At 37.5% G+C, this 13947-nt stretch overlaps 1 protein-coding gene across 1 annotated transcript in view; it reads right to left on the minus strand.

Moving 5' to 3' along the window:
* Positions 1-13947, minus strand: part of LOC131970615 (calsyntenin-2-like) — a 444672-nt gene that overhangs the window by 31169 nt on the left and 399556 nt on the right. The window contains exon 11 of the mRNA XM_059332049.1: positions 11024-11172. Coding sequence (XP_059188032.1) covers positions 11024-11172 — 149 coding nt within the window. The remainder of the gene's footprint in view (positions 1-11023; positions 11173-13947) is intronic.

Here is a 13947-nt window from a genome sequence, read left to right on the forward strand (position 1 = left end):
TACACACACACACACACACACACACACACACACACAGATGAGTGCAGACGTCTGACTCACAACCATTCTCATGCATTAGCTGATACACAGTGTAAAGGCTGCAGATTACACATCAATCAAATGGAAAACAAGAGACATTAAAAGGAGAAAAAGATGGGGGGGGGGGGGTGTATGGTGACGGAGGGGGTGGTGGTGGTGGTGTAAGCCGTGAAAGCTGAACAAACAACCAGATTTTTGTTTTTACATTTCACCGAAGGCCTTTCAAGCACACAAACATCTGTCAGTGGGAGGGACATCAAGGCTTCCTCTCCGTCTGCAGCTCTGCAACCAGCTAGAAACCATAACAAGCTGATTTCCTGCTGAAACCTGCGCTGTGAGATTCAGCTGTTATGCATTCTCACCTACATTCTAATATAAACTATGCAGCAATGCATAAATACATATGATGAATCCCCATATGTTTTCTCATCGCTGGCAACATGGATTTCTATGAATAGAATTACAAAAAAACCCTGAAAGGAAACGGCAGTAATGAGCAGTAGGTTTGACTGAACATCACAACATTTAAAAAGAAGCTGTGGATGTTGGATGTGTGTGAGAAGTTTGTAGAAAGTATTCACTAAGCATGATTATACACAATGTTCCACACTGTAAAACTTTTGTTTCAACTTAAATATTTGAGTTTCCATGCTGCGAAAGAATTTTATGTCGAGACATCAAAGACAATGTAGTTAACTCAAATGAATCTTGCTATTTGACCTAATATTTAAAGTTAAAAGTACTTTTTGCACAAATATTTGTTGTATTGAAAAGGAAAAATTAGTTATAATAACAAACAAGCAACATTGGGTTTTACAGTGCAGGTACAAAAAAAGTGGTTCATTTAGCTCATTCCATCAATACAACACTGTGTCGTTTTACGATTTCATGTCATGACTTTTTAACAAAAAATATATTTTCAGACTGAAATGTAGTCATTCTGGGAATTTACTGACATTTACTGACTATTATTAACAACTGATTGAAAGTCACTGACTTGGTTTGTTCCAAGTCACGTGACTTTCAAGATTCCGGCGGTCAGAACAAAAAACATGGCGGACAGTTCTCTCATTTTTAGTGAAAAAAAATAATATTTTGACTTAGTTTCTGCATAAAAATGGATTTTGATCACATTTCTAGCGAGAAATATATGTTTTATTTTCTAAATATTCACTCAGTGAATGTACATAATCACTTTGTATGTTGGAATAGCCACGGGATATGACTGTCATTAACTTGCATTGTAGCGAAATCCGTGTCAGTTTCACGTAAATTTGAGTGATTCTGTGGCTATTCCACGGATTCCTGTGAGACCATGTTGTGTAATTATTATAGCAGAGTCACAAAATGCACAGAAAGCACCCTGGTTATACCATAGAACAAATCTATAGTGATTTATTGAACATTTTGTCGCTTTTTGGTGCATAAACTCTGATGACAAAAAACAAAAGATTCACATTTAATTTTAAATAATCCCTGAAACTTTGCCTGCTGGCTGGATGGCAACTCAACTCTAGTCTCTAATCCTTGGCAGTGAGCTGTCTGAGGGCAGTTTGAGACAAAAACAGGTTTGGGGGCATCGTGTAATCTCTTCCTCTCCGTCCGGTGGCCACAGCCGGCGGTGTGTCTGCTCGCTGCTCGGGCACTAAGCCATTGTTGTGAGCGGTGGGAGATACAAACTCAGTGATGCAGGCAGACGGCTGCTGCGTGGGCCTGCCGAGCTGAAGGGAAAAACAAATCTGGAGCTGGTCCAACTTAATTATAAAGAAATATGACAAGGGAGCCTAAAAGGGCTGTTGCAAAGATTAGCGCCGGTTACTTTTATTTTCTCGATGCCTGCAGTAATTGCAGTTATTAGTCGTCAGCACGAAACAAATTTAATCGCATTTGGAGGAATTAATTAACATCTCTGTTTATTTGCAAGGAGTGATACTGTCCGTGCCGGTCGGCGGGAGTTTTTTTTTTTTTGCTGACGTGTTATAGTGGGAGGCCACGTCTCAGGCTCTGAGAAAAACTAACTCAGTTAGTGAAGAGAATCTTTGTTGCTGGTGTGTGTTCTAGACTGAGCACTAAAATAACAAATTGGAAGTTAAATCATCCGTGTTACCAACGTGACTGGACAAACAGTTCTGCTGCTGCACTGCAAAAAAGCCAACTTGTATTTTTTGGCCTAAAACAGTGATTTAAGTTGGTAAAACTTGGAAATATAAATGATTGACATTTAGGGCAATAATGTAAGTTAGCACAACAAAGGAAGCCAGTTGTCTGCTCAAAAACAAGTTGGTGAGTTGTTGTTACTTATATCTTTAAGTTGGGGTTCACAACAAGGGACAATAGTTCTGATAACTCTTATTTCTTTGTTGGGAAATGCGGGAAAGCGGTGAAATTCGGTCATTAGCGAAAGCTAGCGGCTAACTGATGCTAGCGGCTAACTGATGCTAGAGGCGCTGCTTGTTACAGCTACAAGAGTAGCCATTAGCGTATCAATGCTAACTCAAAATTGTGGTCGCAACATTAGCAGACATTTCATAGCAGCGTTACAATCGTGCCAATTCAGCACATTGCAGAAGTTAGCAGAAGTAAGGATTAAAAGTTATTACAATGTTAAATTATAAGTTAGTACAACTTACAGTTGAGTTGACAAAAATCTGAATTCAGAGTTGAGCAAACTCAAAAACAAAACTTAAAATATTTAGTTTAATTGTCCAACTTAAAATTTTATCGAAGTTTGTTGCCTTGAAATTTTGAGTTCACCCAACTTTTCTTTTTTTGCAGTGTATAAACAGAGGTTGCAGACAACAGGAAGTCCTTTCAGCAGTCTGGGGGAAAACCGATTATAATAACCGGTTATAATAGTTTGGGAGTTTTCATTAGTTTTAGTTTTAATTTCGTTGTCAATTTTTGTTTTCAAATTCAGTTTGTTTTAATTCGTATTTTGAGTGAGTTTGCTAGTTTTGACTAGTTTTATTTTTTGGAAAATGCTTTGTTTTAGTTTAGTTTTTATTCGTTTTAGTGTTAGTTTTAGTTTTTTTTGTAATGGGATATTTGTTGGGGGCCAGGGGTTTTAATTTGATAAAGGTAGGGTTCCTTTTAACTACTTAATATACTGTTATGAGGTTTAATTTATAAAAATGCGTTTAAAAATCACTTTAAATGTATCAAATTTTCTTATGTTACATCTCAACCTGAAAAGTAACTAAAGCTGTCAGCTAAATGTAGTTGAGTAAAAAGTACAATATTTGCCTCAAAATGTAGTGAAGTAGAAGTATAAAGTGACAAAATTGTACTTAAGTACAATACTTGAGTAAATGTACTTAGATACATTCCAACACTGATAACTACAATATAGAAAAAATAATCAAAATTAAAATCACACAGAATCTTAACCCGTACACTTAAATTTAAAGTGCAGAAAACCAATTTTTTAAATACTAAATTATTTACTCTCTGACATGACTGAAAATATTGACTCTGTTAATAATCACACATTTCACTTCTGAATGATGATTCGTCTCTTTCATCTAGCTCTCGGGGCGCAAAGAGACAAAAATATCATTATGTATACAAACCCTTGTGAATGCTTCTCATAACATCTAATCATTTTTCTAACAAGACAGATTTACTGTCTTGGCACCTGTGATAAATATGCAGTAATTACATTTCCTTTCAGAAGCAGAAAACATTTTATTTATCAGTTTATATGTGCGTGCAGTAAGTGATGAGTGGGAGCAGGCCTCAGTGACTGACAGCAAGGAAGGAAATGCAGTTTATCTCAGCCTTTGATCCCAGATTAAAAAAAAAAAAAGACAGACAAAACTAAATATATTTTATGAGCAGAAAAACACAAGACATTATTGGCTCAGTCACTATTAGCTGCAGCTGCAGACCTGGATCTAGCCAGCATTAATAGAAGGCAAACATAATAAATGCTTTAATTTCAATGCTGCTATTTCTGCAGAGACACAAATATCTGACATTTCTATTAATATTAATTGACATTCGCTTGAGGATATTAACAATCTAAATGAGCCTACCTGTTGGTATTTATGGAGAAGTTCATTAATTGTGAGAAAGAGGCGAGAAAATAAAAACGGGTTTGTTACAACCTGGTCTCACAGAAATCCGTGAAATAGCCACGGATTCACTTAACTCAAAATCCGTGGAATAGCTACGGAATCACTCAAATTTCCGTGAAACTGACACGGATTTCGCTGCAATGCAAGTTAATGCCAGTCATATCCCGTGGCTATTCCACCATACAAAGTGATTATGTACATTCACTGAGTGAATATTTAGAAAATAAAACATATATTTCTCGCTAGAAATGTGATCAAAATCCATTTTTATGCAGAAACAAAGTCAAAATATTAATTTTTTCACTAAAAATGAGAGAACTGTCCGCCATGTTTTTTGTTCTGACCGCTGGGACCTTGAAAGTCACGTGACTTGGAACAAACCAATAGGAACAAATATCCATGGAATAGCCACGGGATATGACTGTCATTAACTTGCATTGTAGCGAAATCCGTGTCAGTTTCACGGAAATTTGAACGAAATCCGTGGCTATTTCATGGATTTCTGTGAGACCAGGTTCCAATGTTACTGTATTCTCTTGGTGTGAATCAGTGTATCGGCTCCACGATACGATTTTATCCCCATACTTAAGTCACGATACGATATTATTGCCATTTTAAGCATTTTGCGATATGGTGAGTATTGTGATCCAATATATTGTGATTAACTGCTTAACTGCATTTTGTGTCTACGAAATTAAATTAACCCATTGAAGCCTAAAACTGCCTGTAAAACCTCTGGGCGTTTTTAAAATAAGCCCCTAAAACCTGAAGTTTTTCTGGAAATCCAACAGAAGTGTCAACGCTTCTACTAAATAATAGATTTTTCAGCCTCTGTAGCAGATAGAAATGAAATGTAAAAAGTATTTGAGAGCTTATACAAATACGACAAAACAACGTATCCGCTTCCCAGGCTTCAGTGGGTTAAATCAAGAATTGTTTTGTCCACTAACAGAAAATTCTCAGTCTATTCATCTGACTTCAGTCTTTTTATTTCTCCACAATGAGAGTCAAACCCACAGACTGACCAACAAAGTATTCAGTCAAACTGAACTCAACTGATATCAAACATGTTGGACGACAACAACTGCAGCATTTTATCAAACTTTCAAAAACTTAAAGCTTCACTGCTCTCAATTTTTTGGAATGAAACATAAAAAAGCTGAACTTTGCAGCGTTACTTTCCTTCCTGTCACGATATCCTGATGCACACGGTGCCTTGAGTTTCCTTGGATCTTCTAGTTTTATATGATACCAGTATCTCCAGTATTTTCCTTAAAGTGAGCCTCAATATTGATACTTGGCGGCCATGAATCAATATAATATTACCACGCAAAATATCGTGATACTTTGCTGTATCGATTTTTTCCCAACCTCTACTGAATTCATCGGTGTCACTCCCTCGTTCACTCATTCAACTTTTTCTTTATTGTATATACTCTATAATAGTTTATCTTATGAACTTTGATAATTTGTGTTATCACAGACAGCTGAGGTGTCACACACACTGTAATATTGACTTCGACCCTCAGGTCTGAAACGTGAAGCCTATAGTCTAGACGGAATTGTCCAAAAAGTGAAAGTGAGGAGCATTTATGGGTACAAGTCAGGAACTGGCCTACTTTACTTATTTCAAGGGTGCTGAATCCCAAAAAAAAAGGTTCCCAAGCGAAATTTTGAGTTTTTGACCTTCTAATTTGCATATCAAAATGGCGGCCAAATTGCCCATCTTGCACAGTCATCGGACCATTTTCCCCAAGTTTTTTTGTAAGTAGGCAATCAAAGATGAGGAAATTAAGTTTCTAGATCTATAGTCTAGGGTCAGAGCAAGGATATAGTGGAGGCTCAGTGTCTTTTTTATGTGTATCTATATATATACAAAATACCAACTTTTAAGGTGAAATTAAGCATTATTTGTGTGTTTTTTTTAAAGCCGACATAAATATTCAATCAATATCACTTTTAAATGTTCCAGTTGGTATTTTGCATATATATATATATACATAAAAAAGACACTGAGCCTCCACTATATCCTTGCTCTGACCCTAGACTATAGATCCAGAAACTTAATTTCCTCATCTTGATTGCCTACTTACAAAAAAACTAAGAGGAAATGGTCCAATGACTGTGCAAGATGATATGATATACAAATTAGAAGGTCAAAAACTCAAAATTTCGCTTGGGAACCATTTTTTTTGGACTCAGCACCCTTGAGATATGTAAGGTAGGCCGGTTCCTGACTTGTACCCATAAATGCTCCTCACTTCTTATAGGAGGCCTTTATTCTGAACTACTGGACTACTATGTGGAAGTGCCTTCAACTTGCATTCTCTCTAATGGCCAGTAGGGGGCAACTCCACTCCAATTGTTTAGAAGTCTATGAGAATATGAGCTTACTTAAGTTGCTTTATTACCTACTTTCCCTAATGTGTTTATTATCTGAATTGCTGGTTTCAAGTCTTCAACAGCATGATGATCATTTTTTAAATTATGGCGCCATTTAGAGTAAAATAGACAATAAAGAAGGGAATCCATAGCTACTTTGTGATGTGACCTGTCAGTCAGGATTAGTTTTGTGTTTGTCAGCACAGGAGGGATAGGATAAGCAAATTCAATTTTAGACAATTGTTACGGCTGGAGCTGTGTTTTGGTTTGTGTGTGTTTTTCTTTGTTTCCTTTCTTTGTCTAAATATAGGGGAGGCCCAAACAGACGGCGGAGTGGGCCGCTCAATGATTGTTAGCTGTCTGTGATGGTGGTTGGAGGTGCTAGAAGCGTGATATATTTTGTTGTGGCTCCATTTGTTTGGTGTTTTGTGTTTGCAAGAGATGGTTGATTTAGCACTTTCAGTTTGGTTCTCGCTCTCTGTTTTAGGAAGTAGTTTTGAGTTAGTTGTTTGTATATTTGTATTTACTCAGTTTATCTGTTTTATTTCCTTTTTACCCTGGGTTTAATAACGTCAGTGATTACTAGAAACCTAGAAACTGGGGACGTAACAACAATATCCCAGCTTTTTTGGAATTTCGGTTGTATGAAATTTTATGTTTTCAGTTCATGAAAGTCAATCGTAACATTTTGGTCACCTAAAAATGTCTTTGTACTAAAATACATTTTAACGACTCGGCTTTTCTCTTTTCCTCTTTACTAACATAAATTAGCGCGCACCTTGCTAACCAAGGTAGTTGACTAAAACTAACAATAACTGGTAACTTTAGCTGGTTATCGGTGGAACCTCCCCCAGCTCCACTCTCTCGACCAAATATGGTCACTTCCGGCTCCAAAAAAACCAAGATGGCAACAGCCAAAATGCCAAACTTATGGCTTCAAAATGGTCCACAAACCAATGAGTGATGTCACTGTGGCTATGCTAATTTATGTTTAGTTTGGAGTCAACCAAATTAGCTTCTGTCACATTCTTTATCATGTTCCACATCATTAATGTAGTGGGCCAGTATTTAAGTTTGGGACGTGGTTGTTTTTACACCAACTCTGTTCTTTTTTTTCTAACCATATAAAATGGTTTTGATGCCTAAATGTAACAATTTCCTGTGAACACATACGGCTGCATCTCAATACATCTGAATATGATGGAAAAGTAAATTTCCAGTAGTTCAAGTCAAACAGCCCCAACCAAGTATTGAGTCCATAAGTATTCCATATTAAACATACTTTTAAAATTGGTCTTTTGTAATATTCAAATTCTTTGAGACACTGAATTTTAGGTCTTCATTCAATGTAAGCCATGACCATTATAATTAGAAGAAATTCAATAAATTAAGACATGAAATGTTTTTCTGTGTACATTCTGTGTGTAATGGATCGATATAATGTGTTATTTCCACTTTTTGAATTGAATTACTGGCATAAATAAAACTTTTCTATGATATTCTAATTTATTGAGATGAACCTGTAGGTTCATTTTTTATAGCCACTGTGCATATAACCAGCTGTGGAAAGTAACTAAGTACATTTACTCAGGTACTGTACTTAAGTACAATTTTGAGGTACTAGTATTTTACTTGAGTTTTTCCATTTTATGTAACTTTATACTTCTACTTTACTACATTTTGAGGCAAATATTGTTCTTTTTACTTCACTACATTTAGCTGACAGCTTTAGTTACTTTACAGGCCGAGATTTAACATAAAAACATGATACATTTAAAGTGATTAGACTTTTTTTTTTTTTAATTAAACCTCTTTTCTTGACCTCTTTCTTAAATTCAAACACTGCTTACATAATGCATCAATAACAATAATCCAACTATATATTTGAAATGTATTGAACAATCTGTGTGGGTCCATTCTGCATAACTAGTACTTTTACTTTTCATACTATATTTGATGCTGATACTTTTACTTCAGTATCAATATCAGCTGTATTCATCAGCTAGTCTTGAACTTTGTCTTCTTGCTGAGCAGATAGTGAACAGTGGTGGAATGTAACTAAGTACATTTACTCAAGTACTGTACTTGAGTATAATTTTGAGGTACTTGTACTTTATTGGTGTATTTCTATTTTATATAACTTTTTACTTCTATTACACCACATTTTGCTGTCAGCTTTAGGTACTTTTCAGGTCAAAATTTAACATAAAAACATGATACATTTAAAATTATCAGTAGTTAAAATTAGCCCTACCTTAACACAGTAAATTAAAGCTTACATAAATGCATCAAAAATATTAATAATACAATAATATATTTGGACAATCCGAGTGGGTCTATTCTGCATAGCGAATATTTAACATTACATTTTGATGCGGGTACTTTTGTACTTTTACTTCAGTAAGTTTTGAATGCAGGACTTTTACTTGTAGTGGAGTAATTTCACAGTGTGGTATTAGTACTTTTCCTGAAGTAAAGGATCTGGATACTTCTTCCACCACTGCATGTAACTCGCAGAAACTGACACACAGTCCCTAACACTTGCAAAACTGAAGCAATAGGGTTTTTTTTGCTATCTGACGGGTTGAGAGTGACAATTTGTTGACAGCCCATGAAACCACGGGACATATTGCATTGTGAGAATCTTAGTGCAGTGTCACTTTTACATTCCATTTTGGGATTTTATTTAGGGCATAATATAGAGCACATATTTCACACTATGTATTTGAGAGTGTATATCTTTCCTGTGAGCATAATCTCCAAACCACTTCCCACGAGGAAAGTGGAAGAAGTTTGTCCCCAAAAAAAGAAATACAGCAGAGGGAGTCCACCAGGGTTGTTGTTAAGATTATCGCTGTTTGCTTAATTATTCTTTCTCTCGACGCCTGCAGTAATTGGAGCTTCTCGGCGTCAGCAAGAAACAAGTTTAATTGCATCGGCAGGAAGTATTTCACATCTCGATACTGTCTGTGGCAGAGTGGGGATTGATACAGTGTTATGGCAGGAGGCCATGTTTCAGGCTCTCACTGCAACTTAGCTGAGGAGAACTTTTTTTCCTCTGGTGTCTCTTCTGGAGTATAAAAATAAACTGGAAGATAAAATTCACCTCATCAATGAGTCTCTACACATGTTTTTGAATGATTCACCACACAGATCTGCAAGAAATTTCGGTAACACTTTCTATGAAGACTACATCTATAGTGCATTATGAGCGCATTCATAGTGAATTATAATGCTCATTATAATCAATCATAATGCATTATGACTGCATTCATAAACACATATAAAGCTTCATGATGCACTATATCAACAGTTATAAATATAGCTTATAATGACTTATAAATCCAAGTGTCTTATGAGTGCTCTTGACTGGTTATAAACTACAGGCTGACTGATGAGGCTTATAATACATTACAACTACTCATACCCCTCTATACACACACCTCAACAATCAATTGTTATAAGGACTCATAGGATGCCATAAGTATAAATGAATGATCAATGTATGCTTTAAGTAAAGTGAGGTTCATATAGACGCATCTATAATGTAGTATAGCTAATCATGATGTTTCATTGTTGGCGTTAAGTAAAGTGTAACACATTTTCATGCATTTAAAAGAAGCTATGCTGCATCATAAGTCTATATTTGGTATCTGACGAAATGACTTATGATGCAGCATAGCTTCTTTTAAATGCATGAAAATGTGTTACACTTTAGGGTTAAATTTCACGCTGTTTCCACGCACTCATGCACGCATCGATGGCGAGCAGCTGAACCAGTCAGCAGTCTGCAAGAAAAACTTCATTTAAACAACATTTAGCGATGACGCAAGCTCAGCCGTCATTAGCATAATGTATTCCTTGATAATCGGTGTGTGCCTCTAGCTGCATCACCGGCAGCACACACACCAACATGCACGCAAACACAGACGTCTCCTGTGTGAGTTGAAGTTCTCGGGCCCGCGGCCGTGCATCGAACCCAACAGGAGGGCGGAGAGTGAACCCCCAGGGCTGCGCTGTAGGGGTCTACATATATTTAAAACAATCATGAATTTTAATGGGAACCCGCTGAGGGAGGCTGTTTTACCAGCCAGCCTCTCTTTCTCTCTCTCTCTCTCTCTCTTTCCTCACACATTCTCTCTCTCTTTCTCTCATTCCTGTGGCAAAATCCAGGCAGAATTATTAATACATGACATAAAAATGTAAAAAAAACTGGCCCCCGGTGGCGACAGTGAACAGAAAATGGTGTATTAAAGGGAAAAGGAAAGTGACAGCAGAGGAAAGGAGAAACAGAGAGCGAGAGGAGGGTTGGGATCAATCCTGGAGAAGGGAATTATGTAAGAGTGAGGCTGTGATTTCCACTGTGTTGTCTTAACACTTTACAGCAGTGTCGGGTCGGGTTAACACCTCTCATATCTGACAAAGGAGAAAATGGGAAATAAGGGAGGACCAAAGGAATGTAGATAGAAAAAAACAAGAAGTAGGAGTAAGAACAAGACACAGAAGAGGAGAAGAAGTGTACGTACTGGACGGTGGTGGAGATGTGCAGACGTCGGATGCCTGGTGTGGGAAACTGACGAGAGTTTATGTAGGAAACTTTCCTCACAGCAGCGTTCATGTTTTCCAGGTCCTCTCCCTCCATTACCAAGATAGACTGGGCTGGGTTAAAGTGGAACTATGGACAGAGGAAACAGAGATGTTAGATAGATGGAGAGCTGCACGCAACCTCATACACATGAGATGAAGTAGATCTAGTCTAGTGTCTAGTACGGACCAGGATTTATGCATTCTGAAACTAGAGTTTAACGAAGAAAATGCATTCAAGTCAGGGCTTCAAGATCTAATAGTATAGCTGAACCTACTTTAAACCGTGTAATTAGTGATTTTTTGGACTCGTGGCTAAGACAACAAAGACACAACAACCACAGAGACGCACAAAATGACCCCAAAGAGACACGAAACAACTACAGAGAGACACAAAACAAGTACAAAGAGACACAGAATGTCCACAAAGAGACACAAAATGTTAACAAAGAGACACAAAACTACTAAAAAGAGACAGAAAATGACCACAAAGAGACACAAAAAACCACAAAGACACACAAATTAATGATGAAGAGACACAATATTTCAACAAAGAGACACAAAACAACTACAAAGAGACACAAATTAACGACAAAGAGACACAAAATGACCACAAAGAGACACAAAATTTCAATAGACACAAAATGACCACAAAAACACACAAAATGACCACAAAGACACACAAAACAACTACAAAGACACAAATTAACAACAAAAAGACACAGAACGACCACAAAGAGACGCAAAATGACCACAAAGAGACTCAATAACACTACAAAGTGACACAAAACAACTACAATGAGACATAAAACTAAGAAAACCTAAAAAATAAAGAGACTCAAATTGACTTCAAAAAGGGTCAAAACAACCACAGACAAAAATTAACTGCAAAATCACAAAAAACAACTCGAAATGTTCTGCTCCTCTACTAGACAGTGATAAAGCCAATATACTGAGGTGACCTGCCTCCATCATGTTTGTTGTTGTTGTTCTTGTCGCTGTCGCAATTATATGACGTCTGACGCCGTTACTATAGCAACCTGTCAGATCAGTCAATAATGTGGCCCAGTCTGAACAGAGCCATATCCGATTTGGACACTTGCTAAAAACAGTGTGGACAGTCAGCCCTAAAAATCGGATTTGAGTAGGAATCTGGTTTGAATCAGATTCGCCTGCAGTCTGAACCCCGGTACCTTGCATGGGGGCCTCCACCACCTCTGTATGAATCTCTTTATGAATGAGCAAATGCTGGCTTGTTTTGTGCAGCACATTGAGAAGTCCCTAAGACTAGAAAAGTACAAAATAACTGCAGTCCATTTGCCATTTACTTTAAGGCTAATTGTAAAGTGATTTAGAGGTGCATACAAAGTAGTAGTTAAACTAACCATAAAAACAGTTGACAGAGCAAGTCTGGAGTTTTGCCCTCTTGCTGAGTCCTTTAAACTTTCAAAACCACCAGCTGTTACCTTGGCCTGAAAGTCTAATGCAACTTAAATGTGTCATACATTAATCATAAAAAACCCTATAAATTTCATATCGAGGTAAAGACAGCAGGATAGACTTATTCTGCAGTCATAGCTTTCTATACATTTCACTACACAGAACTATGAACTCTAGCTTGCAGACTGAAAACTTGCTGTAATCTGGTAATCCATCAAAGTGAACATCATGCATTACCATGCAACATCAGTGTTACTGACTAAAAACAGCAGATCTTGATGGATCACATATTTTAAGGTCGGCTCAAGTAAGTAAGTAAGTAAGTAAACTTATTTATATAGCACCTTTCACAGACAGAAGTCACAAAGTGCTTCACATTGAAATCATACACATAACATAAAAATGTACATACAAGTTTTAAAAGACCAAAACAACAGCAATTTAAACAACCATAGCAGTCCCGAAACAATTAATCAAAAGCCTGAACAAATAAAAATGTCTTCAGTTGGCTTCTAAAAGTGACAACAGAATCTAGTGAGCGCAGTGAGGGAGGGAGACTGTTCCAAGACATTGCAAATAGATTTTCAGGCATAAATGTGTACATAAATGTACATAATGAATGGAAATCAATGGCTGCATAGACAGCTAGTGAATAGAAAAGGCAATATGTGTGCACTAAATGGTCTAAAACATGGAAAATACGTGGTGGATCTCCTCCAAAGTAGTTTGACAGAGGAGTGTGTTGTCCTGCAGGGTTTGATGGTAGGGATTTAAAGTGCATCTGTCTTTTAAAAGGGTTTACTGGTCTCCTGCTAGAACTGCACGGAGTGACTCCCATTTCCTGAAACTGGCTCTCAGCAGCAAGGTGACAGTACTTCAGCGCTCCATGGGGCTCTCCTTACACTCCATCTCCTCTGTCATTTTCCCCTTCACACCGTTCCTTCTCTTGCTGTCTCCTCTCATCTTCTGTTCTCTGATGCTGCCTATCTGCCTCTACCTCCCTCCGTCTTTTACCTCCCTCCCTGCTATTCACCTCCAATTTTGCTGTGCCAGCCTTGCACCTGCTTGGCTAAATGCTGTCCTTAAGCCTCCCGTGGACTTATGGGAGCCAGACAAGTGTGTGGCTAAGAAGAAAATGAAATAGCTCTCAAAAGATAAACTCCACTGGCGCTAGAGAGGTTGTCCTTCCCTCCTAGTCTCTCCTCATCCCACCTTGTCTTTTCAAAAGCTGGCAAGGATCTCTGTGCTGCACCACAGCACAAGGAGCTCTATGGAAAGAGCAGCAGGAGTGAGGGCGAGAAGAAGATTGAAGAGAAAAAGATAGAAGAAGAGTTACAGGAGCTGCAGATGGGTGGGTAGGGGGGCTGCTTTGAGTCTACACAAACCCCTATCCATCTTGTCTGCCCTCTATCTTTCACAGTGCAGG

This window comes from Centropristis striata, chromosome 4, assembly GCF_030273125.1.
Source record: "Centropristis striata isolate RG_2023a ecotype Rhode Island chromosome 4, C.striata_1.0, whole genome shotgun sequence".
In the NCBI taxonomy this organism is placed as follows: domain Eukaryota; kingdom Metazoa; phylum Chordata; class Actinopteri; order Perciformes; family Serranidae; genus Centropristis; species Centropristis striata.